Below are 27,757 nucleotides of genomic sequence, written 5' to 3' on the forward strand. Positions count from 1 at the left end.
TCACAGTGTAGTTAATTTTGAGCTATGAAGAGAAATTCATACCCAAGCTTTTTTATTACATGTAATCATTAATATAATAATAATATAATAATCTGCTTCCCGCAACGTCATCCGAATTTTTTTCGGTTTTTTTTATCCAACGGAAATCGTCTATCCTGGGCTAAAAATATTTAATGTCCTTCCGTGCATTACGATTATTGCAATAACGAATTAAGCCAATAGTAGAATAGTGATATTCAGAAAGCTATGCAGCACCCGTCGGTTCTTGTATCCATCTGATAGGTAGTTAAAAGATAATTTTAATATTTTTAAGTTTTATTAGTGTTTTTACCTACACTTGAGGAATTATCCATTTTATAAATTTGAAATGCATATAAAAATTTTCGGTAGCGACAGGATTTGAACCTGCGACTCTCTGGAAATCGCGGCCTGAGCGCTTTTTCCGATTACGCTATGTCTCTTCTACCATCGCGTCGATGCCGAAATTAGTATATGCCTTTTACATCAGTTTTATAGCGACTGTAGCGTCATCTAGAAGAAACGTTGCAGTTCAATTAGCAATGTGCCATCTCTTGTTTCAAACGTGTCTCATTGTAACCTGTGAAAACATAGATCGAAACTGCAACATTTCCTACTAGATGACGCTACTAGTTCAATACTTATTTCGGAATCGATGGTAGAAGAGCCGTAGCTTAATTGGAAAAAGCGCTCAGGCCGCGATTGCCAGAGTCGCAGGTTCAAATCCTGTAGGTTCCGAAATTTTTTATATGCATTTAAAAAAAGTTAAAAGATATTTTCTTTGATGAAACTATTTCGATATAAACCATATCCTACTTAGGTTTTTCTAGTTGTACGAATGTACAAACAAAACTATTATCAACGTTACATGCCATTTTTAATCTTAATTTTAGCTATAACCATAGAAATAAGAAAATACAGAAACCGTTTACACGACTAATATTGAAGCATCAAAAGCTACTCCACTTTAGTTGCCTTTCTGGTACAGGTGGTTAGTCACTTTATTCCATTCAGCAGTTGACAGTAGGTAATTGGTAAATGGATAAAATGGGAAAAGTTTGTAAGCCAGCATCATTCCGCGGGTGTGAAGTAGGTACAAGAATGAAAACGTGCGCGGGACGTTGTCACTGTTTTTAGACACAACGCACTGTTTGCAATAAAGGCAGAATAAGGTTTCTGTGGGTTCTCAATTCTGTGGCTATAATTATATTGTATTCCTGCTTACATTACACAATTCATCACAAATGTTTAAGACAAGAAATAACATTAACTGGGTAGCTATGCTTTGATATATTTAAATTATGTAACATAAACGTACCTAATTACAATTCTATAGGAAGTATAATTTTAATATATCATAGTATTTTAAGTTATACATATTATGTGGTTTCAAAATAATGTTGGGCTTACCACGTTATTGTAGTGCATCAGAACTGTCGCGAGGGCTCATACTGATGACTTTTTTGCCATCAGAAGAAAACGAATAACATCCTTGATGAAAAGAACGTTGAAAGCTGTAACGGCATTCTGAAAGCATTAATAAATCGATACGACTCTCCGATTTACAAGCTGTATATAAAACTCCAGTCTCCACGTAGGGCTGCCTGGACGCAGAAATTCAAATTTTTTACTTTTTGTATATTGCATATTAATATTTCATGTAAGTTTTTTTGATTTAGTTTAGTTTTTAATTATTCTGTTATTTTATAGTGTAGATGGGTCATTGTTACCAAATAAAAATAAGTAAATAAAATATTATACCTCAAATTGTATTATAGCATGACTTTTAAAATTTACAAATAATATGTGTTAATATGATTTTTAATATCTGAGTTACTGAATGTTATTAATATTTTTTTGTTCGTATGAAGAACGAACGAATATACTATTTGTAGTATTTTTTTATTGAATTGCGTACTTAGAACAATTAATTATTGTTACAAGTAGCTTGTTCATAAAAAATCTTGCCTTTCTACTACTTGGACTCACCATAGTTAATTGCGAAGATTGCATAAGACCGTTTGCATTTAAAACTAACGTTCGAAAATCCGTAATTATTAGTGAAGTATTTTATTAGTATGATTTATACTTTTGAACGTTCTTTACCTTTTTTATTATAATATTGATCTAAGATTTTCCAAAACTGTATAATAGTTAGTAAACTTATAAGGTAGTTGTATTCTAAATCTCGCCCTAAAATTATGAATACTTTTGTGAAACAAAATAATCTGAACGGGAAAAAGGGTTACAAAGAAGATACTATTATATTCCTATTTTGAAAAACTTGTTTTATTTTATTCTTACCATATACCTACCGCTTCAGAATGTGTGAGCTCGTGTATGAGGCACGTACATACATCCAGTGGCGTGCATAGAGGGTATGCACAGGGTATGCAGATGATATAAAATGAAGGAAATCTCCAGTACGAGTTATAAATAAAGGTAGGCTTTTAAAAACTCTTACAATGCTAATCCTTAAGTTTTTTATAACTCGTATTGGAAATATTTTCTTCATTTTATATCATCTAGGTATAAGTATACCCTTTGCATACCCTCTATGCACGCCACTGCATACATCGCCAGTTTCTGCTCAAGTGATCGATATATAGTAGGTACTAAACTAAGTATCTAAGAATTGTCCCAGTAGAGATACGTAGGTACTTTATACAAAAAAAAACAGCAAATTACGTTCAGAAGTCGTTTCTCAGAAAATCCGAATGCTTACTAATATAATAAAAGTTTACTGTTTGTTTGTTTATTTGTCCTGCCTTCACCCCGTAACAACCAATCGACTTGGTTTTTGGCACAGAGAGACACTAACAAAGGCTGCTTTTTATCCTAGGAAAACTAACGGTTTCTATGGGATTTGTACAAAAACCGTAATGAAAGCGGGCTAATAATATTATAACACTAAGGGTGTCTGTTTGTCCATCCTTTACGGACTAACTAAGCGACCAATTTAATCGGCCCAGTATTTTATAGGAATATTGTTAAAAATGGACGCAATAATCTGATGAAATGGTTTATCTTATGTAGATCTTTGCAGCCTGGACGTATGGTAGGGGTTTACGTCTATGAGTAAAGTATCGGCGAAACCGTAAGTTCACTATAAAGTGATCAAGACAATGTAATGTAGACAAACCTTGACCTTTACATTGCGGTATTTGGTTGCTTAGAAGATAATGTAAAGGGACGTACGGGAGGAGTTTACGTCTATGATTAAGGTATGCGCGAAACAGGAAGTTCACTATCTAGTCTTCAGGACAATCTTATATAGATAAACGTTTATCTTTATAGCGTGTTATTTGGTACCTTAGGATAAAAAGAAAACGGGCGTACGGGAGGGGTAAAGGCTATGAGTATGGTATTCGCGAAACAGTAAGTTCACTATCAAGGCTGTAAGACAATCTTATGTCGATAAACCTTGACATTTACAGCCTGTTATCGTCTATACTATCTAATTTACTAAAGATACTAAGATCAATTTTTTTATATTATAAAGAGATATATTTTTTTTTTGTTTGTACCGAATAGACTCGTCAAGCAATGGACCCATTTTAATCATTTTTAAAAAAAGCTAAGGAAGCAACACAGGCTATAATTTATTGAATATAAAAATTAAAAAAAAAAATTAGATATCTTTAAAAATTGCAATATTTTAAACCCAAGTACCAAAATGATTCTTGTACCTAACAAAGTTGCGAGGTAAATAAGTAACTATTTTTTTTAAATGTTTGAATATCATATCATAATAATTAATACATAAAAAATTGTTTTGCGACCTTACATGTTATGCCCTTATAATAAAATATATCCTTTAAGATTGCACTGCTATTTAAAGGTGATCGCACATCTAAGCAGCACAAACTGTAGGCTCCGGGCGATAAAATAACGCTTAGCCAAAATTCTGCGCGGTCAAAATAATCCTATACATTTTTTTTTACATTACTACTGGAGCCTGATAAACATAGGCTGTTTCACTTTTGTAAAGGCCCAATTTTAAATCTTTCCAACTGTGCGTTTGTAATGTCAACAACTTCTAAGGATTTCATCGAAGTGAAACGTGTATTGAGAAATTTTAAAAGATCTGTGCGGTGGTGCCTAATGAAATAATTTACTACTTTTTTACGCATTAAAAGTATTTTTAAAAGTTGCTTTAATATTTCAATTTATCTTAAATAATATTTATAAACAAACAACCTTAAGTAAACTATATACCAAAATAAAAACTAAAACGTTTTCGAAACCACCGCAGCGAGTGGTGTAGTACTTTAGATGCTGGCAGCATTGCCCCTTTGAATCGCCAAACTAATTCTTTGGCCATTCAAAGGTATCTGTCAGTGCTAGGATCACCGGTAGATTAGATAACTTTTTTGACAATTGTTTAAAAAGAGCTCGAGCCCGGTCCCACGGTCCCAAAGTCCCTACCCCAAAAGGCACAAAAATTAAACTGCTATCAAGGTTTTCATATTTGCGCCTCTTGGCCTGCTCGGCACTGGTAGCAGCCGCACCCACCATTGTCGAGGTTGCCTGGGTGTGTGATGCAGCTACAGAGACGTGGCATTCCAGACAAGCGACCTTTCAAGCCTCCACGTAACTAGCGTCATACCATCAGGCCTCTGGCCATCGCTCCGAGCCAAACCAATGAGTTCTAATACATCTGGCACGTGAGCGGTAGCAAGAGATCGTCGGATGACGTCGTTGAGGGGGCTTCGCGACATAACCCATCGTGGGTGTCAACGCCGTTACCGCAGTGGCATCGATGAGACTTAATTATACAGGTGATTTCTATTTAATTATATTTGAAATTGTATTAAAATATTTCATCGTACAGTCGGGATATCACGGAGAATAGCAAATTAAGCTTAATGTTCATTTTATGCCATACACTACCGCAAAGTACGACTTAACTTTATCCGTACAGAACATGTACGATCAGCTTTATTATACCTCCTCTTAGCACTAAACATTCGTAGGTACCGCAAAATCACCAATAGATATGCTTTAAATATTATACCTCAAATTGTATTATAGCTATGACTTTTAAAATTTGGCCTATAATAACACACAAATTTAATAATAATAATACAAATAATATGTGTTAATATGATTTTTAATATCTGAGTTACTGAATGTTATTAATAATTTTTTGTTCGTATGAAGAACGAACGAATATACTATTTGTAGTATTTTTTTATTGAATTGCGTACTTAGAACAATTAATTATTGTTACAAGTAGCTTGTTCATAAAAAATCTTGCCTTTCTACTACTTGGACTCACCATAGTTAATTGCGAAGATTGCATAAGACCGTTTGCATTTAAAACTAACGTTCGAAAATCCGTAATTATTAGTGAAGTATTTTATTAGTATGATTTATACTTTTGAACGTTCTTTACCTTTTTTATTATAATATTGATCTAAGATTTTCCAAAACTGTATAATAGTTAGTAAACTTATAAGGTAGTTGTATTCTAAATCTCGCCCTAAAATTATGAATACTTTTGTGAAACAAAATAATCTGAACGGGAAAAAGGGTTACAAAGAAGATACTATTATATTCCTATTTTGAAAAACTTGTTTTATTTTATTCTTACCATATACCTACCGCTTCAGAATGTGTGAGCTCGTGTATGAGGCACGTACATACATCCAGTGGCGTGCATAGAGGGTATGCACAGGGTATGCAGATGATATAAAATGAAGGAAATCTCCAGTACGAGTTATAAATAAAGGTAGGCTTTTAAAAACTCTTACAATGCTAATCCTTAAGTTTTTTATAACTCGTATTGGAAATATTTTCTTCATTTTATATCATCTAGGTATAAGTATACCCTTTGCATACCCTCTATGCACGCCACTGCATACATCGCCAGTTTCTGCTCAAGTGATCGATATACATATAGTAGGTACTAAACTAAGTATCTAAGAATTGTCCCAGTAGAGATACGTAGGTACTTTATACAAAAAAAAACAGCAAATTACGTTCAGAAGTCGTTTCTCAGAAAATCCGAATGCTTACTAATATAATAAAAGTTTACTGTTTGTTTGTTTATTTGTCCTGCCTTCACCCCGTAACAACCAATCGACTTGGTTTTTGGCACAGAGAGACACTAACAAAGGCTGCTTTTTATCCTAGGAAAACTAACGGTTTCTATGGGATTTGTACAAAAACCGTAATGAAAGCGGGCTAATAATATTATAACACTAAGGGTGTCTGTTTGTCCATCCTTTACGGACTAACTAAGCGACCAATTTAATCGGCCCAGTATTTTATAGGAATATTGTTAAAAATGGACGCAATAATCTGATGAAATGGTTTATCTTATGTAGATCTTTGCAGCCTGGACGTATGGTAGGGGTTTACGTCTATGAGTAAAGTATCGGCGAAACCGTAAGTTCACTATAAAGTGATCAAGACAATGTAATGTAGACAAACCTTGACCTTTACATTGCGGTATTTGGTTGCTTAGAAGATAATGTAAAGGGACGTACGGGAGGAGTTTACGTCTATGATTAAGGTATGCGCGAAACAGGAAGTTCACTATCTAGTCTTCAGGACAATCTTATATAGATAAACGTTTATCTTTATAGCGTGTTATTTGGTACCTTAGGATAAAAAGAAAACGGGCGTACGGGAGGGGTAAAGGCTATGAGTATGGTATTCGCGAAACAGTAAGTTCACTATCAAGGCTGTAAGACAATCTTATGTCGATAAACCTTGACATTTACAGCCTGTTATCGTCTATACTATCTAATTTACTAAAGATACTAAGATCAAGTTTTTTATATTATAAAGAGATATATTTTTTTTTTGTTTGTACCGAATAGACTCGTCAAGCAATGGACCCATTTTAATCATTTTTAAAAAAAGCTAAGGAAGCAACACAGGCTATAATTTATTGAATATAAAAATTAAAAAAAAAAAATTAGATATCTTTAAAAATTGCAATATTTTAAACCCAAGTACCAAAATGATTCTTGTACCTAACAAAGTTGCGAGGTAAATAAGTAACTATTTTTTTTAAATGTTTGAATATCATATCATAATAATTAATACATAAAAAATTGTTTTGCGACCTTACATGTTATGCCCTTATAATAAAATATATCCTTTAAGATTGCACTGCTATTTAAAGGTGATCGCACATCTAAGCAGCACAAACTGTAGGCTCCGGGCGATAAAATAACGCTTAGCCAAAATTCTGCGCGGTCAAAATAATCCTATACATTTTTTTTTACATTACTACTGGAGCCTGATAAACATAGGCTGTTTCACTTTTGTAAAGGCCCAATTTTAAATCTTTCCAACTGTGCGTTTGTAATGTCAACAACTTCTAAGGATTTCATCGAAGTGAAACGTGTATTGAGAAATTTTAAAAGATCTGTGCGGTGGTGCCTAATGAAATAATTTACTACTTTTTTACGCATTAAAAGTATTTTTAAAAGTTGCTTTAATATTTCAATTTATCTTAAATAATATTTATAAACAAACAACCTTAAGTAACCTATATACCAAAATAAAAACTAAAACGTTTTCGAAACCACCGCAGCGAGTGGTGTAGTACTTTAGATGCTGGCAGCATTGCCCCTTTGAATCGCCAAACTAATTCTTTGGCCATTCAAAGGTATCTGTCAGTGCTAGGATCACCGGTAGATTAGATAACTTTTTTGACAATTGTTTAAAAAGAGCTCGAGCCCGGTCCCACGGTCCCAAAGTCCCTACCCCAAATGGCACAAAAATTAAACTGCTATCAAGGTTTTCGTATTTGCGCCTCTTGGCCTGCTCGGCACTGGTAGCAGCCGCACCCACCATTGTCGAGGTTGCCTGGGTGTGTGATGCAGCTACAGAGACGTGGCATTCCAGACAAGCGACCTTTCAAGCCTCCACGTAACTAGCGTCATACCATCAGGCCTCTGGCTATCGCTCCGAGCCAAACCAATGAGTTCTAATACATCTGGCACGTGAGCGGTAGCAAGAGATCGTCGGATGACGTCGTTGAGGGGGCTTCGCGACATAACCCATCGTGGGTGTCAACGCCGTTACCGCAGTGGCATCGATGAGACTTAATTATACAGGTGATTTCTATTTAATTATATTTGAAATTGTATTAAAATATTTCATCGTACAGTCGGGATATCACGGAGAATAGCAAATTAAGCTTAATGTTCATTTTATGCCATACACTACCGCAAAGTACGACTTAACTTTATCCGTACAGAACATGTACGATCAGCTTTATTATACCTCCTCTTAGCACTAAACATTCGTAGGTACCGCAAAATCACCAATAGATATGCTTTATACTCATTCTGAGCATTACTCCAAGAACTGTCGGACCGCTTGTTATCTGGTCTGTAATTAAGTACAAATTAATTAGGAAGCCATCAAGTACCTATTTATAAAAGAAGTGTTTTGAATGGAGAAAAACATTTATAAAGTAAAACAACAGTGTTATTTCCAAATACAAGGTGAGTGGAATTGATTTATCTCGGATTTTTATTTTACCCTACATGTAATTACTAGAAGTTGTTTATAATTCTGCCTCTTTGCGCTTTTTATTTAATTCGTAGTTATTTTTTAGCGAGTATTCGTTATTCGCCTTTTAGGTGGTCTGAATTTATATATTTATAAAATTAGAGATAGAAAAAACAATGGATTTCACGATAAAGTAGGTAAGTAGCTACTTAGGTTTAAGTTATTACTTGCCGGAAATATCTGCGGGACCTTTATCGCATGATTATTATTACTATAATAATGATATTAATTATGTCTTTAACTATTTTAAAATACAATCTAATTGGAACTCAAAATTTCCGCAAAATTTCGATTGTTTCGCTGCCAGTTTTTCCTTCCTCTGTGTACAGTAGATACACTCTTTATCAAAAAATTATATCCAATTCTTTGGGCTCCATAGAAGTGTCATACTTGGCCGAGGCAAGAAATAGCTGGTCAAAAAAATCTTTGATACACTTTTAGACCAAATGCCATCTAATAGAGACCGTGCTCGTCTTCTCGCTCTCTCTGCTAAGAAGTCCGGCTACTGGCTGCACTATGTTAGACCACACCACTTTGTCAGTGGTGATTGGTCTAAGGCTTGGCGTCTCTATAATTCAGCCTCATCGATGCCACTGCGGTGACAGCGTTGACACCTACGGTCACCATGGACTCTCCTGTTCAAGAAGCGCTGGTCGCTTCTCTCGCCATAGCACCATCAACGACATCATCCGACGATCTCGAGCTACCGCTCACGTACCAGCTGTATTAGAACCTATTGGTTTGGCGCGGAGCGATGGCAAGAGACCTGATGGTATGACGCTCATCAGTGACGTGCATAGAGGGTATGCACAGGGCATGCAGATGATATAAAATGATGAAAATCTCCTGTTTGAGTTATAAAAAACTTAAGAATAGACATTGTAAAAGTTATTAAAAGCCTACCCTTAAGTATTTATGAGTCTACTGGAGATTTTCTTTATTTTATATCATCTGCATACCCGTTACATACCCTCTATGCACGCCACTGACGCTCATACCTTGGAGACTGGGAAGGTTACTTGTGTGGGTTGCAACTTGTGTCGATACCCTAGCTGCATCACACATCCTGCCACCTCGTCAATGGTGGGTGCGGCTGCTACCAGTGCTGAGCAGGCCAAGAGTGACTCTGTGATGCACATTTTAAAGTTTCCGTACAAAGCGTTAAGAGCCTAGTGGCTAGGCTAGGGAAGCGGAACCCTTCGGCTTGCCTTTGAAGGGACCGCGTTCGACCTTCGGCACACTCCTCCAACTTTTCGGTGGTATGTGCGTTTTAAGAAATTAAATGTCACTTGTACCAACGGTGAAGGGAAAGAACATGCGGAATGAGGAAACCTGCATACCTGAGGGTTGTCCATAATTTTCTCAAGGGCGTGGTGGACTACGGCCTAAACTCTTCTCATTATTACGGCCATTCTTTGTAGTGGGCCGGCAATGAGTTGATCATGTTAAATATACTTATTAATAAAACAAAACATTTTTTCATATTTTTTTTTCATTTGTAAGTACTTTTTGTTTTTTTTGCCCACTGCGACACAATAGTTAGCTACTTTTAAACCTTGCTCATCACAACCGTTACCCTATTCCTTAGAGTCCCATTGCTTGGCACTGGCATCTTGTCTCACAGCAGACAGGTTATTAGAGCTGTTCCAATGCTGGCTTTACGATTGTTATCTAATATATCTGTTTCTTTTTTTCATTCCATCTGTTTCTTTCATTAAATCTTTGCATAGTTGTAGCACTCTGCTTGACAAATGTACAAAATAAAATAATTTTTCATAATTTAACTGCACACTGTATTCTCTTACACTATATTCTATTATATGATATGTAATGGTTTTTTTTTTTTTTTTAAGAAAATATCCAAGAACGTAGTCCGTCACATCTATTGGCTGCATTTATACACGCATGTTGTGGAGAGTGGCTAGTTTTATTGTTATTGGTTGGTGCTATGTTTATGTTTTTACATGATCTGTTTTGTGTGTTAAGTAAATAAATAAACAGTATATTAGCGGCAAAAACAGAGTTTGACCATTAACTCCCGGCTGGTACTTGGCTGCAACAATGCACAGGGTTTCTGAGCAGGCTAGTACTAAGGTATAAAATGTAAAACACTTTAATATACTATGTACTAAAAAAATAGCGTAGGCAGTGTTAGTTTGGGTATACCCCCTTTAAAGGGGGGAGTCCCACATAACCTCTGTCCTGCCCAAGGGTCGGAGGTAGCAATAAAGCTATTCGACCACGGCAAAAAAAAGAGTAGGCAGTGCTATTAAGCACTTATTAAAGCGCTTGGCAACATATACCAAGTACCTAACAAATAATCCCCGTCTCTGGAATCGAACCCACCTTATAATCCATATCCGACATGCAACCACTAGATCAACGAGTTAAGTAACAAATGCGGTAATTGTAAATTATAATAAATGGAATGTACTTATACATAAATTACCTGATTAATTGTTATTGACAATGGGAGTTATTAAGAGTTATATTATACGCATACTTAAATAACCTAACCTAATTAAAGCTCATCGAAATTCCTAGAAACGAATGTTAAAGAGTTCTTATTCCTTTTTATTCCACTACAAGTTGGCCGTTGACTACAATCCCACCTGCGTGTAAATGATGGAGCAAACCGGTCTTTTAAGTTGGTTGCACCGTCATCATCATCATCAGCCAATGTGCGTCCACCGCTGGACATAGGCCTCTTTCAAGCAGCGCCAACTTTTTCTTTTTTCGGCTTTCTTCGGTGGTCGTCTATTTAGTTGGGGGGCGCCCGACACTCCGTTTACCGACACGCAGTCTCCACTCGAGGATCTTACGACTCCATCGTCCATCGGTCCTCCGAAACGTGACCCCACTGCCTCATTAGCTATAGCCCTACGGGCTAGCTAGTCAATTACTTTAGTTCTTTGGCGAATCACTTCGTTACGGATCTTATCCCTCTAAGAAATACCAAGCAAAGCTGTTGCCATAGCACGCTGAGCGACTTGAAGTTTGTGCTTCGCTGTTTATCTTTGTCAGTTTAAGGTAGATAGGTAGTTTAATATTTTTGTATAGTTTCTAAGTATTATTAAGTATTTATCTAATTGAAGAATGTGCAGCGTCCACTCTCTAAAATGGACGAATTTTTTATCTTGGCGTATTTTCTATACTCATTCTAAAATCTATTTTGTAAATCACAAATATAAATTTGTTTAAAAAAAAATCTAAGAAGAGGTAGCAGGCTAAGGGGTATTGCAGTTTATGTTAAACCCATACCCCAATCAGTTTCGACTATGTAGTAGAACGCTCAAACACTTGGCAGCACGTCTTTGTCGGTAACCATCCACGCCAAAGCTTCCCACCATAGCAGAGGAAAGAAAATTCCGAAATTATAAATTCCCGGATTGCCCTAACGGGGATCAAATCCGGTACCTCCAGTTAAAACCGCAGGGCTCAGCGCCAAGTAGGTACCACGGAGAGTGACAGCCAAGCAACTGTAGATATTTAAGTCGCCTAAAAATATGGTCATCCCTAATTCACTTAAAATAACTTGTTCGTAACTTAACATCTCATTTACACGTGTAATTGGGTGCGTGGGTAAATTAATTATCATTCTTACCTGTCTGATGTATTTAAGATAACAATTCTATGTTTTCTGCGATTAAGAGTCCTCGGGAAAAAGAATGAATATCACATTAAAATAATTACAGATACACAACTTCATATAATACTATATGTGCCCTGCGGCATCGCTTCACACCTACTCGTACCTTGATAAACCAGATACCGAACGTAAAGCTTTTATACTCTTACTGGACCTGCTAAATATACAAACCTATGATATTAAGTACAGATAATCTACATGAGTTAGACCATTCTTTACAGTATTAAAGTAGATATTTACAAATTACTTTTTTTTTTAATTTATGGTATATATAAGCCGTCTAACTGTTCACTTATGGGCATGGTACCCAAAATGCTGGCGCTATTGCCCCTTTGAATTGCTAGACTTAGCTGTTGGGCTAAATAAGCGCCAGCTCGTGGGTAACCAGACGTCAAAACCAATTTTTGGGACATGATGATTATAAAACTTATCGTGTCCGAAGATCCAGAGTCTCAAACGCAAGCACGGCAAAAACAGATAGTACAGATTCTGTAGTATTTCAACATATTTAAAAAAAAGAAAGATGATGTGGGCGAATAATATATATATGTTCTTCCTCTAAGAGCTTTAGTCACCCACTATTGGAAACCTTCAATCTTGAACATTGCCCATCGCAAATGCTCGTCTCCAACTTTGCCTTATTTAAAAGACATTGAATGAAATGACTGCATTACTAATGTGTGGCTTAACAGAGCACTACATATTACTTAGTCGATACACGACGTTTCAAAACTGCTTATAAATTAGGCCTATCTGAAATAAAACGAATTTTGAATTAAAGCAACTTTGACCTACGTAAGTCAGTAAAAGGATTGTCTTTGGAAGTTTGAAAGATGATTTGGTATCCAGTCTGAGCTCCTATCTAACAATGAATAGTAATCGCAAGGTGACTTATGTTAATTTTTTTTTATGTCTCATTAATTATTGATTTACATTTTTTTTTTTAATTCTTTAAAATGCTTAAAAATAAAAAACACTATTACAAATTTATTTATTATTAGTTATTGATTATTATGCTAAAGATTACCAAAAGAATGTTTGTATTTAGTACCATTAATGAAGTTAATACATGCGCAAAAGGACTGTCTACCCAACATTTTCATTTAAATCTCGTATAGGAGGATAATTTTTCCATCTTTCTTTTATCTAGTTTGGTCAGAAACCCCGTGTACGACACTGAAAACTGGCATACTACTTTTTATAAGAACACAAAAACAATGCAAACAAAGACAGTAATTAAATATGAATAATTTATCTCAAATCCTTGAATTAGGAGAATTTTTATTTAAAAAAATTAGTTCTCAAGCATAGGTGCATAAGGAAATATCTAATCCGTTATTATCTTTTAATCTTGCCACTAGCGGTTTTCCTCGTTTTAGTTTGTTTCAGTTCTAAAATCTCGCGAGAATCCAGATCCAGATGTCTGGTTTATTCTGGATTTTTAAAAATCCAGAATAAACCAGACAAAGTCGAGAGCAACAAGCAGTAAGTTGTTATCGTGCTGATGTAAAACATACCTGAAGCTTATATAGCAAGGAAAGGCTGTTATAATATGACGTAGGTACTAGGTACCAAACTGACTTTTAATCGCAGGTAGGTTCGTAAAGCACCTTGAAACTATTCGCAGTTTTTTTTCCTAAGTTGGATTAAAGCCAATTAAGCTAAATGCAGTTAAATTATGTATGAAAACGTTGATGGACTTCTTGGAACAAATTTTTCCATGTTTAACGACCTTTACGTACCTTAGTGACTTTTAAGTCCGCTGTGATTAAACTTTAAATATTGGAATTTCGGCACACAGGCTTGTTATTGGTTTAAATCTCGCGATCTTTGCTGTCAAACGTCACTTTAGCAGACCTATAGTAAAAATAAGAAAGTGAGGTTTCGCAGCAAAGATTAATAAAGTTACTAAACCTGATTAAAATATTTACCTCTTCATTTTTATGCACTAGCTAGAAGTTAACACTTGAATGAGCGTGAGCACTTTAGATTAAGATTGTAACTGGCTAACCTTGGTTAGGATATGGCTACAAATACCAATACCCAAATATCGGTTAATACGCGACATCGTATCGGAACGCTCAATCTCTTGCCGGCACATCTTTGTCAGTACTGGGTCGATAATGGGCTGGAGGCAATAAAAATACCCCCCAATTAAAAAAAACACTGACCAGGGATAAAGTTAACTTGTCCAACCGCCCGCCACTGCAACAGGGAAAAACGAAAAGTGTAATGTTTGATATAACACGTATATTATTTCAACATAGGTAGTGGTAGAGGTAGTAGTGCTTCGGCTTCTATTTCGGGGGACCTAGTTCGATCCCCGGCACGCACTTCTAACTTAACAGAGTTGGGTGCGTTTTTAATTTATACAATTAAATATTACTTGCTTTAACGGTGAAGAAGGCATTCCTCAAGGCATCTGGAGGAAACCTGACCCTATGAGTTATGAATAATGTTCTCGAAGGCGTATGAAATCCACCAATTCGCACCGGGCCAGCCTTGTGGAAAACGGCCTAAGTCCATTTTTTTTTTTTTTTTTACTCTTTATTTGTACACCACGTGTGGGAGGAGACCCGTGCCCTTTAGTGAGCCGTTATTGGGTGGATTATGATGGTTTCCACTCGTGTTTCTCCAAATATCTCCTGCTCATGGTAGCCATTATGTTTATTAAATTTTTTTTTTTAAGATGCCGCAAGATACTACGAACATGGATGTAGCTTTTATAAAAGAATGGATGGCAAAGGAACCACATCTACCAACTGATCTCGGTAAGTTACAGGTTTTATTAATTCATTTAAGTATCACAATATTCAGTCTAAGATCTAAAGGGTTTTTACAGAGTTCAGACAAAGTAAAGTCAGTTGTGAATTCACGGAGCAGTTTTCAACCAGCTTACTGTGCCACACACAACCGTTTTTCTTGAGACCGTCGCGCGCAACATTGGCTTTGGCGGGCAATTGTAGCAATAAGTACGCCGACCTTATGCCACGTTTATACGTAAAGGGCCTTACAAATAAACGTGTAATAAAGTCGGAATATTTATGCAGTGTTATATAACGCTAAGTCATTCGAAAGTTGCTGTCACTCGAATTTTACAAAACAGTCATTTGAAGAATTATAACTCTGCTCTGCATTACTTAGGTCGATGATAATAAGTGGGCAGATTATCAGTTTGGTTTTAGAGTGAAATATGCAAATATTCACAAAGAAGGTACTACCTACGTTATCTTAATACCATGCAGAACAATAAAAAAAATTAATACGACTAAAGGTTTTGACAAAGTCTAGCGTGAATTAAAATAAAAAAAAAATCTATCAAAACATATTTGAGTTATTTTCAACTACAATTTAACGTCAAATACTTCAAATTGCAAAAAAATCAAATGCTTAGGTACAAACATGACTTGAATACATAACAATTAAAACTATAATTATCTAGGTAGGTATAATTGAATGTAATAGATTTGGTATTATATTATTCCACTACGTTATGTATGAACACGTTAATTTTTTCTTGCACTATTTGGAGGTCTTGTGTTCGTTTTCTGGCATTACTAAATTTTTTTGTGGTCTGGTCTGGGAGGCTTCGGCCGTACACTATCAAAAAAAATTTGCATGCCGCTAAGCGTTTCATCGTTCTGGTACGATGTCGCTTAGAAACCTATTAGGGATATGGGTCATATTAAATGCCATACTCCCGAACCGGTTAGCCCGCTACCATTTTAGACTACATCATCAGTTTCCACCAAATGAGATTGCAGTCAAGGGCAAACTTGAAGTGGAATAAAAAAAATGCTTTTGCAGTTTGCGAGTACCAGTTAATAGAAAATAATCAAATAAGTTAGTAGTACCACCTTTTTACACGCTTTATATTAGCTTCACCTGTATGTTTGTAACTAATAAAATGAAAAAAATAACGTTTTCGTTCATAACGTAGTGGAATAATACCAAATATATTGGATTCAATTATACCTACCTAGATAATTATAGTTTTAATTGTTATGTATTCAAGTCATGTTTGTAACTAAGCATTGGTTTTTTTGCAATTTGAAATATTTGACGTTAAATTGAAGTTGAAAAACTGATTCCTCTGAAACCTCTTCAAACTGATTTAGTTCAAACTTTGTTTATATAACGAGGACCGATGACAATACATTAATTTGATTAGATTATTTAAATTTTCAATTTAAAAATTAAGTTTTCTTGTTAATTTATAAGATTTTCATCTGTAGTCGATAAGGCAGGAATGATGCTATTTTATATTCTTTTGTAAATAAACTAAACTAACAGGTGCTTTTTTGGTTTTTTTAACTATTAATTTATTGTGACAGATGTCGTCCAGGAAAGTACTACCACCATGCTAATTTCAGCCGCAAAGCAGCATTATTGCAAAATTCTAAATTCATTTATTTCAAGTAGTCCTAATATAAGCACTTTTGAAACGTCAAGTCTGTCTGTATATAGTGACTCTACCACCGGTTCGGAAGGCAGATTCTACCGAGAAGAAGCCGGCAAGAAACTCAGCAGTTGCGCTTTTCCAATATCAACAATTTACATTTTACATTTTATAACTCATTTTTATTTGCAATGCTGATTTGCGGCTTTTATCTGGTCTGAAGGTCATGGTTTCTTGTCTATTTACATATGAGGCTTAACACCTTCGGCTCAGGTTGATAGACACAAGACTGCATGTTTATTTATTTATTTATATTCTTATTCTAACACTATCATTACAGAATACTTAAACCTAATGCGATAGTGTAGCTTTTTAAAAAAAAAAATCTTAACATCATAATATTTAATTACTGTAACAAATTACCCACATTGCGATCCTTTTGAATTCTCTCAGAGCGCAACAATACAAATCAAATTGCTCTGATATGACATTGAGGATGCGGAGGGCGCGCGTCATTGGTACCTCTTTTAATAAATTTGTCCGCCCAATCGGTACTCGGTTGCAGGACTTGTTCCTGGCATTCCGCTGTCACATCGGACTATGAGAGTGAGAGAATAGCGAGCGTACCACTTATGCACTATTATATATTCCGCGTCGTTTAAAACTCTCTGAGTGTTGGCGGTGACCACGCTTGCCGAAATCAGCGAAAATTATTTTTTTATTGTTATCTATGCACGAGTTCAGAAAAAAAAAGTAATATTAAACTTATTTCTACGCCTTAAATAAAGGAAGACTATTACAACTGTAGGTAAAAAACCAACTCTAGTGTAGCGCGTGTAAAATTACTGGGTAGGTAGCTAAGTATGGAAGATAACTTAAGTATCCAATTTCATACATTGTAAGCAGGGTATACAGTGTTGGTGAATGCATTTATTCAATTTTTAATAACTATAATTTAAAATACTACCTAGTTTATTATCATCGTCATAGCATATGCAAGGAAATGACTCGTGTGATTGCAAAAACTAATTACCCTTATGACCTATCACAATAAATCAAATACTGATCAAGGATAAACTAAGTTGCAAGCGTACATTTTTTTACGATTACCCATATTTTTTGAAGCGGTAACTGCCCAGGTCCGATTTCAAATTCGGGTGGCCGAGTTCGAATCCTAGCACGTTGTGTGTTTTAAGCAATTATAATATCGGTTAGCGAAAACATCGTTAGGGAACCTGCATCAACCTGCAATGGTAAAATGTAAAATATAAATTTTTGATGTTGGAAAAGAGTAATCGCTGGCTTCAAATTAAATCAAATTAAATACACTTTATTGTATACTGTATTTTAAAATAAACACAATTGAAAGAAAGAAAAAAGGTACAATAGGACTTATCGCTTAGAAGCGATCTCCACCAGGCAACCTACAAAAGTACGAAAGGGTTAAGGTGTACACAAAATAATACTAAAATAATAAACAAAAATAGATAAATAATAATAAATTTTATAAAATATACTTACCTACTTCGTATATGTACAGATATAATATAAACATGTGATAGACTATAATAGAATATATCTTGCCGGCTTGCTCGGTAGAATCTTCCTCTCGAACCGGTGGTAGAGTCCCTACAAACAGAACAGAATTGACGTTTCAAAAGTGCTTATAAGCCTAGTTGAAATAAAAGAAATATGAATTATAAATGTATGAATATGGATTAGCCCACTACCATCTTAGATGGCTTCATCCCTAAGTTTTACCACCAGGGGAGTTTATGAAGAAAAAAACAAGAGAAGAAGACTAGCTGGGTTCCGCTGGTTAAAAAGCCGAACCTAACCTAACCTTTATCAATAAACAGTCAAAACAAATAAAGGGAAAAAAGAAGAAAAGAAATAAAAAGAGAAAGACGTAGGTAGCATATAGCAAGCTGCCCTTTCACTGATGCTTTCTGAGACGAGAGAATAAGAATTTGACTACATTGTTTTGATTTACTTTATGATAAATTAAATTGATATTACTTAAAAATTAGTGAGATTACGTAATTTTTTCTATCGATAAAATTTCATATTTTTCGTCTTCGCTCAATCTGGGTCCTTGGAAATATCATGTAGTTTTAATACTTTTTTTTTGGGTAAATCAAACTTAATTGACTGCTGTAAAAATCAAATCTAAAACTAGCGAGTTTGCTTTATACCCCCTCTTAAACAACAAAATACACGTGACAGAAAAATATTGCACTCGTTGAAATCTTTTCTTCATAGATAAAGACGCGGAGTCCAGAGATCGATAAGAAACTCGGCTTGCAATTTTTTTCGTGATTGCGGTTCATAAAATACTGCCTATATTTTATGAACTGAAGGACTCACGAACAGCTGAGGGTTCGTAATAGGTCCCTTCGGAACTTTTTTCAGATACGATAACTTTTTTCATTCCACTAAAGTTAACCCTTGACTTAAACTGATGGCTCAACGCACCTCATTATTTCCCTCATTTCCAAGGACCACAATTATAACAGAAAATTCTGATATTCGAACAACCTGAACAAAAATTGATCGTTGCAAACATGTTTGATATATAGGAACATAAGGAACATACATAAGGAACTGCGAAATGTAAAAACGCCTGTTCGAATTAATGCTGACCAAGCTCAATAACAGAAAGGAGAAACAGAGCTTATTGTAGAATACTTCAAGGTTATACTAAATATATTTATTATTACTAAAAATTTAAAACGAATGGAGCGTGGAGTCATCGTTAAGCATAATATTATACACACAGTGGTAGTACTTTCTCGGACGAGTTAAAATGCTAAAATCTTCTTTCAAAAGTAGAAACACAACTGAATTTCGGCCCACAACTAAGTAGAATCATGGAGCATCATTAATTTATAACTTTATGTTTCCAGGTGACGAGCTCATAGCAAAGTTCTTACATAGTTGTTACCACAGTCTGGAGCAAACGAAGAAGTGCATCGACCGCTTCTGCTCGAGTCGCAGCCAGATGTCCGAGGTCTACACCAACAGAGATCCCTTGTCGCCTCATATGCAAACAGCATTTTCTATAACGTATGTATTAAATGACATATCACAGCTGGGTACTGGCTTAGTCAGTTGCCGCCCTCTGAGGTGCGCCAATCTGGCTCCCACACTAGCGATTGCGGGTCCCCACAACTTCGTACTTTCAGTCGACGTCTCTCAGTTTCGCATTTTCCGACTCCTTGTATAAAAATCTTGCAGATACCTACGTAAGAAAAATTACGATAAAACTTGACCCTAGAATTTTCCAGTTACTAGGATTCCGTAACCAAAAGGTGATAGTCTAATTGTTAGAGCATTCCTTTCCAGTAATTCCAGCTTTAACCGTGGAGGAAAACATCTCGAGACAACTTGCATGGCTGGGAGTTATCCATGACGTTCTCAAAGTTGTTTGAAGTCTACCAATCCGCACTTGGTTAGGACTACGCTCTCCCCTCTCTGATCCCTCCTTATTCTGAGAGAAGACCCGTACCCTCTAGTAGGCCGGTGATGATTGGACAATGATGATGATGTACCAAAAGGTTCAGTCACAAAATGTATTTTAACAACAGTAACGTCTTCTTTTTTGTGGATATCGTCGTTCTTGTCGTCCCATTTTATTTTATCAGGCGAGTTTGGAACCCTCGTTGCTTTAGTTTTAAGTTTACGAATGTTGTTATAACTATCATTTCTATCAAAAGCGCCACATATGAGCCGATTAAAATAAAGAAATATTTGTCTTTGACTTTGACTTTGATATTGCTGTGGCATTTTTATTAACTGTGTGGTGTTACGGAACCTTGCGTCCGCGAGTCTGACCCGCCTTTGGCTAATTTTTATACAGTTGACTAAAAGTAACCAGGTATAACCGGTTCTTGCAAATAAGTAAGGCTGACATTTCCGCATCTTATTCAAGGTAAAATGTAATCCATAAATACACCTACGTCATATAATGTTTTTATTTGAGATGCTCGCACCTTTTAATTACAGGCGGCGAAGGTGTTAACCCTCATGTGGCTTAACACCTACGCCTTAAGTTAATGGAAAAAGGGGGGCACTTTTAAGGACGTGTTCCTTGCTTTTGCTTTTTCGGAAGGACACTTGCCGATAACCACCTAAGGGGTTGCTACGGCGTCACCGGGGGAGTGGGGCGAGCGCGAAAGCTCGCCATGAGAAGAGCCCCAGGGCTCGACGACATCGGGGGGAGTATGGGAGACGTCGACCCGAGGGTGCCTCCTGCGAGGACTCGGACCTCGGCTCGGTTCGACGTTAATCTGACTGTTGGTGGACTTTTGGACTAATCATTGTTTAGTCCGAACGCCCCCGTGACCGTGGTAAGGATCCACGTCCGGATGACGTCAGAAATCGGGGCCCTCGTCTTCGCCGGCGAAGACGCTGTGAATGTTGCGTGTGTGTGTGTTGTTGGGACACGTTGTCGGTAGTTATTTTGTCGTCAGGGTCGTCAAGGACATGCTTCGGACGTCGCCGCTTTGGTTCGACGTCGGGGACGGGGGTATAAGTGGACGCCTCGACCACTAGGGGGTTGGGGTGTCGGACTGTGACGTGTTCCTTGCAAGTGTTGCTTTGTTTATAGGCGATGGTTTCTATTTTTCTCAAAGGTCTTCATCTTCTTGGTCCAAAAACTATAACAACAAAAAAAAATAACAGAACAATAAATTCAAATTCAAAAAGGTTTTATTCATGTAGACCTTATTACAGGCACTTATGAAGCGTTCATACATTTAACATTTTAGTGTTATACTAATGTTAGATATGGTGATAACTGCATTCGTTAACTTAAAACTAAAGTTAGGAGGGTTCCAAATGCGCCCTGGTCTGGTTTTTTTTGTTATCACCATCTCACAGTCTAGTTAATGTTGAGCTATGAAGTTAGAGCAATTAGCGATAAAAAAGCTTAGGTATGCTAAGCTTTTTTATCACACATGTAATCCTTAATATTATAATAGGATTTTTCTATAAGCTTACGTTTTTTATAAACTTTGAACATATTGAGAGACATCTCAAAGATTTCATCTGGTAATTTGTTATAAAAGATGATGATTTACTAAAACCGATGAGGCTGAAATTCAGCACTGACCATCATTAATTACATATATCTGTCTTTAACAAATTAAAATGTTAAAGGTAGCTTAAGTTGCCTTTGTAATCTTCTCATGTAATTTAGGATTATTGTAAGATTAGAATGTAATTATAAATTTTAAAACGACTGTTATAAAATGTTGGTTTGACCAACATTTTATAATAGTCGTTTTAAAATTGGCTATCATATTCATACCTGCCTAGCTGCCATGATATGATCTGAGTTTAATTTACCACATTTAAACGCAAACCATTTTGGGCTTTTTGTAATTCTATTTCGTTATGGAAACAATGAAACTTTGTTGAAGTAAAAAATTTAGTAAAAACAACCAATTTTTCCTTTACAGAGCGGTCGCTTCATATAGGTGGGGCGATATCGAAATTCTCATACAAAAATTCGACGATCCGAACCAAGAAAAATATGTGTTCTACGATTTTCTGAGAACCCACACATTGCAGGGGGATTATTGGATACAGCGGCCATTCTTTGCGGAAGGTCACTACATAATTCTGGACATGTCAGACTATACTCTGAAGATGATATCGAAAACAAACATAATGTTTTTGAGGGACTACATCGTTTATATGCTGGTAAATTATTATTATTAGTTAGGTACATAAATTTTTCGAATTCAATTCAATTCAAATTCAAAATTCATTTATTTCAAGTAGGCCTAATTAATGAGCACTTTTGAAACGTCAAGTCAGTCTGTTTGTAGAGTCACTCTACCACCGGTTTGGAGGGCAGATTCCACTGAGAAGAGCCGGTAAGAAACTTAGCAGATTGCTCTTTTCCAACATCATTTTAAAGTTTAACAATCTTTAGAATTTTTCTGTTTTGTGAGAGTTGAAAGCGGAGTGGCCTGCTTCCAAGCAGCCTTGTCGTTAAGGAATTATTATCATCAATTGTGTAGTAACCGCGATTTGTTAAATGTGTTTTGATATATTGTTTAAACTTAGGTAAAGGTAGGTCTAATATTACCTTCGGTATCATGTCAAAAAGCATGTACCCATCCCCACAAAGGATTTCTGTACTTTTCTCAGACGATATGCAGATATCACTAATTTATGTCCGTTTCTAGTTAGTCGAATACATTGAATATTGAATAGTAAATACATACATATGAAAGATGAACCGATTAAAAGGATTCCAACGTTTTGCTTTCAAGGCAAGTGGCATTTAATTAGGACCTGATTAATCATTGGTATCCTGATAATACGCTTGTCAAAATCGGATTGGAGGACTTCATACAGGGCGTATGCACGTTTGAACAATACTTAAGTAACAACTTGCAAATTATGGAACAATCTCCCTTCTGATGTGTTTCCTCAAAAATACAATCTAGGGTTATTCAAGGGGCGGATAAACAAATTCCTTAAAAGCCGGCAACGCATCGGTGGCTCCTCTTGTGCTGCAGATGTTTATGGGCGGCGGTGATCACTTAACATCAGGTGACCCACTTGCTCGTTTGCCCGCTATTAATAAAAAAGAAGGATATAGAAAGAACTCTCAAAGCAGGTTTGCTCATGATGTTAGAGCATATATTTAAAAGCTTGAATTAAAAGTGCGTTGCCAGTTTTCACGATAGTCGAACAAGGTAATGCCTAAATAAGTAACGCCTAATCTAAGGAGATTCATATACCAACCGCTCACCGAAGAAGTGCATTTTAGTATTATAAATATTTTAAAAGAACCTTTGTACTTTAAGCCTCTCTATAAATTTATTATCTCTACAAAAAGGAAATTGTAATAATTATTAATTGCGTAATTTTAAGTTAAGCTATAGATTATGGCTATGGTTAGGCTATCTTAATATATATAAATCTCCTGTCACGATGTTTGTCCGCGATGGACTCCTAAACTACTTAACCGATTTTAAATTAAATTGGCACACCGTGAGCAGTCTGCTCCAACTTAAGAGATAGGATAGCTTAGATCTTTAATTATAGTCGCAATTTTATTTTATTGCAAATTATTTGTCTTTAATTAATTGACAGTCACATGTTATACATATATATACTACTATACTCATTTAAGGCTTAGGGTTACTGAATAATTTGAAAACAAAATCAAACGCAGACGAAGTCGCGGGCAACAGCTAGTATATAATAAAAAATAAAAAATAACTGTACCTGTGGAAATCTTATCCTACAAGTTTTGTCAACAGGAAGGTATGCCGATACGCGTGAAGAAAATAATCGCCATCAACACACCCTACTTCTACGACAAGTTCTACGCCCTAATCAAACCAGCACTGCCAGCCGAAATCTGTGATATTGTAGGTATATCTTAAATTAATATTGTAATTAAACTCCTATCGTATACAACTTGCGACAGAATTACGAAAAACTGTTGAAGGATGCCTAGGTAGATTTCATGAGAAATCACCCTGTAAAAATATTAAATGAAAAGAAGCATATTTATTTTTCCTTACAAACGAATTGAAAACATCCCAAGTTTTTACTCATGACAACCCTATTGAAGATAAAAGACTGACACGTGCATAGTACCTACGCGATGCTTACCTAATAAATTGTAGTGAGTCAATTATTGATTTTCATTTTGCATATGATGTTACCGTTACGGTTCTGATTTCTTTCAATACAATCTATGGCAGTGGTTTATTCAAAAACTCTAAGCGTCTTTTTTGACAGATAAGTCTCAGAGACAGGCCATAATGCACCTCTTAAGCCTGAAAAGTAAAATTTCAGTTTACATTGACACGTTGCATAGGATAATTAAATCAAATCAAATATTTTGTACTTAAGTTAGACCAGACACTGGCTGACTAGACAAATATATTTATGGTCTTGAGTTCGTATACAAATCCAATAGAAAAACGTAAATTCATTCGTTTCTTCTTCATTCTAATCATCCGGGTTCCTTAAAATTCTACTTTCCCTTATAAAGTTATTCGTAGTTTTACCACAAAATAGAAGAATGAAATTATAATTTCCAATTATTACCTGTTTGCAGATCCACTTTTATCCGGACCACGAGAGTCTATACAATATCATTGATCGAAAATGTCTTCCAAAGGAATATGGCGGCGAAGGTCAGAGTATGGTGGAACAAAACAAAGAATGGAACGAGGAAATCCTTGCGAGAAGGTTAGTCAAGCCCGGTCTACTTTTACGTTCGTATCGGACTTGTTTTTTTTATATTATTAAAACATAAGTTATACACTAAAAAGTCGTTCGTATCTAAGCCTTAGGTTAATGGAAATAGGGCAAAACTAAGCAAGATGTGTTTCTGGCATGCTCTGCGAGGCGTTTTTATGTTTATAAGCAGTGGCGGGCACTTCATACATGCACAAAATGACTGCCTACCCTAAAATTGTTATATAGCTCGTATATGAGGAGGATTTTGCCATTTTATACAATTGTCCTGCTGTTTTCATACCCTGGTAAGAAACCAAGCGCACGCCACTGTTTATAAGCGATGGTTTCCCCTTGCCAACAAGTGGGCTATCTGCCAAGTCCATCAATTATTGACTAGAAAAAGGAAAAAAAATTGCCCGAGTAATAAAGGCAATAACATATACGGGCCAACCGACAGGAACAGTAGTATCACCGGCAATATTTCGCGTCGGGCAGTCAATTTAGCGTTTTGCTACTGAGCCTGTCGGTAGTATCACGGGAAATTATTACTACTATATATACTACTACTACTACTTATAGTATAGCTGGTAGTAACACGGGTATTCAACCAAAAATGTAAAAAATGGATAGTTAAACGTAATCAGACATTGTGATAAAGACTAAGACACCGGGAGGTATCTTTGCATCGTTCGAGTCCATGTAGGACTGTAGTCGGAAAAGCAGTCCGTATTTATATCAAAATACCCACCAACTAAATGTCATGAACATTGGTTTTTAATCAAATAAAAAAAAAAATACTCATCAATGTTAAAAATATCTGGCAAATATTAATTTATAGTTATCTAAAGTGTAATTATTTACCCACTTAATAAATTTACTGTAACCCAAGTAAGAATACATAGGGCCAGCAGGGCTAGCACAGGAAAGAGATAAAAAATTATATCACCTGAAAAGGGATCTATTTAACGGGTCCACCTGTTAGCACGGGAACAGACAATAGGAGAATCAGTATTCTATGTTTTGTATCGCTCTGACATTTGAAAGGTGTTCTTAGTTGAAGTGTGACAAAACACTGCATGATTATTCCGACGGTTTTCAATTCATCTTATCTAGCAGTTATCGGGAAACAATTTAAGCGTGAATTAATACTGTCTCATTAACTTCTAATGACTTTTATTGTAGGAAAATGCTCCTGAACGAAAACTTGTGGAAAGCCGACCTCAAGAAGAAGCCGAAAGGAAATGACAACACGATGAGCGGTTCTTTTAGAACTCTATCGATTGACTGAAAGAAATTTATACTAACAACTGTTTCATAAGTGCTGTAGCGATAGTAATTTTGGCCTTCCCGGTTGTGTCAAATTAAAAATGATCGATGTCCTAAGAAAACTAACTAAGAAAGGTAACTAAGAAGAGTGGCCCTTATGAATTGTTGGTGGAGTGTTTATATTAAGCAAGCAACATTAAAATTATATGAGCAACATTTGCATGCTCACAATCGTGGAGTCGCTTTCGAGTATTGTAAATCCTTAACTTCAAAGCAAAATGGACCTTATGAATCTCGGCTCAGAGTCACAATTTCTGCAATCTTACTTTGTTTTCTACTAAAAGAGATTTCTGTAGTAGTGTGGATGGCTTGGAGCTTTATAATATGGTAGGTACATAAAATTTATATTTTACTCTGAAGTTACAGAGTATTGATGTCTGAAACCAACTCTCGATTGAGAGCGTACAAATATTAAATTAAGGGTACGATCTTTTTGCTCTTGAATTAAACACGATAAATTTTGTGAAGGCAAGCGATTCTTTAAATTTATTTGTCAAATTTATCCTGTTAGGCCATTTCAGTTTGACAATGGAGACCTAAAGTGAGTGTTGAGTTTTAGTATTTTTTTAAATAAAGGACTTATCGGTCTGGCCATTTGAAATCTCCATTAAAAGCAATAAACCTTAGCAGATTCCTTAGATATGTTTTATTGCATTACTTTTATTTTATTCACCCATATTAAAAATTGTCGTTTTCGTTAAGAATCATACTTGATTCTCGTTCTATAATCACTATTTGATTTCATTTGATATAAAAATGTCATGCTGACAGTAGCTGTGTCAACATTACAGTTCTGTAAGGGATGACATATTACACCATATGAACCATTGGGTACAGGTCTCCTCTTTAGTAGGAAAGAGAGTTGGATTTTGGAAGGGCAACCCGTGTGTGCACGTTTTAAGTTCAAAATCTTTCTCTTCCATAAGAGACGAGGCCTCTGCCCTGAAGTAGAACACTAATTGGCTGAGAATTATTTAGCGAAGACCTTTGAATTACAATATAGAAGTACTCTTCCAAACAAAACGTAGAGCACCGAGAGGTGAGCTGAGAGTTTTACACGGTCACAATTTTGCAGTTTTGGAAAGCCACCATTAAGATGTACACGGTGGCCACCGACTACACTGTTTTGTGTAATATAAGCTCTTTATTTTTAAATCAACTAATATATCTACTAATTGATTTCAGCTTTTATCTAGCCCAGTTTTAGATTTCTATAAAAATAATTTCTCCGTTCGGGTTTCAGTTTTTTGTATCGCGTCCCTTCTTTATTAAAGTAGTTTGTAAAATTAAGTAAGGTAAAAAAATAATGTGATAAATGAATAGGAGGAACTACGTATACATACTTAACGCCAATATTACCTACTTAACCTTTAAGTTCGTAATAAGTGTACGCAGATTTATATTCAAAAGTAATTATAAGTTAAATTTATGGAAATGGTACCTGTTGTATGTCATATGCAATAAAGTGAATTAATTAAAATGCAACGTTATAACCCTTATTTATCCAAGATCACACACATAAGAAAGCTCTAACTTTGACAGCTTTTAATAAATATTAATTATAAATTTGGCTTCCTAGTTTTAAACAAAAATCTACTTTTATTAAAGCA

General features: G+C 35.7%; 1 protein-coding gene across 2 annotated transcripts; it reads left to right on the forward strand.

Moving 5' to 3' along the window:
- Window positions 1-8,300: 8,300 nt before the first annotated feature.
- On the forward strand, window positions 8,301-27,629 carry LOC120632700 (alpha-tocopherol transfer protein-like). Of its 2 annotated transcripts, none has more exons than XM_039902673.1 (7): window positions 8,301-8,489; window positions 14,895-14,976; window positions 19,511-19,670; window positions 22,067-22,310; window positions 23,888-23,998; window positions 24,697-24,830; window positions 26,004-27,629. In XM_039902673.1, the coding sequence occupies exons 2-7, from the start codon at window positions 14,895-14,897 to the stop codon at window positions 26,107-26,109; spliced, it is 837 nt and encodes a 278-aa protein (XP_039758607.1). In that variant the 5' UTR covers window positions 8,301-8,489; the 3' UTR covers window positions 26,110-27,629. The 2 variants fall into 2 exon arrangements, with proteins under 2 accessions (XP_039758607.1, XP_039758608.1); XM_039902674.1 differs by lacking the exon at window positions 8,301-8,489 and adding an exon at window positions 8,585-8,693.
- The last annotated feature ends 128 nt before the right edge of the window (window positions 27,630-27,757 follow it).

This window comes from Pararge aegeria, chromosome 20 (genome assembly GCF_905163445.1).
Source record: "Pararge aegeria chromosome 20, ilParAegt1.1, whole genome shotgun sequence".
In the NCBI taxonomy this organism is placed as follows: Eukaryota; Metazoa; Arthropoda; class Insecta; order Lepidoptera; family Nymphalidae; genus Pararge; species Pararge aegeria.

What these genes read in the sequence shown, in the direction of transcription:
- LOC120632700 (XM_039902673.1), top strand. Translation starts at nt 14,895, where the DNA reads ATGCCGCAAGATACTACGAACATGGATGTAGCTTTTATAAAAGAATGG. An exon ending in CAAACAGCATTTTCTATAAC is followed by an intron (nt 19,671 to 22,066) that starts GTATGTATTAAA and finishes TTTCCTTTACAG; the next exon opens with AGCGGTCGCTTCATATAGGT. An exon ending in ACTACATCGTTTATATGCTG is followed by an intron (nt 22,311 to 23,887) that starts GTAAATTATTAT and finishes TTTTGTCAACAG; the next exon opens with GAAGGTATGCCGATACGCGT.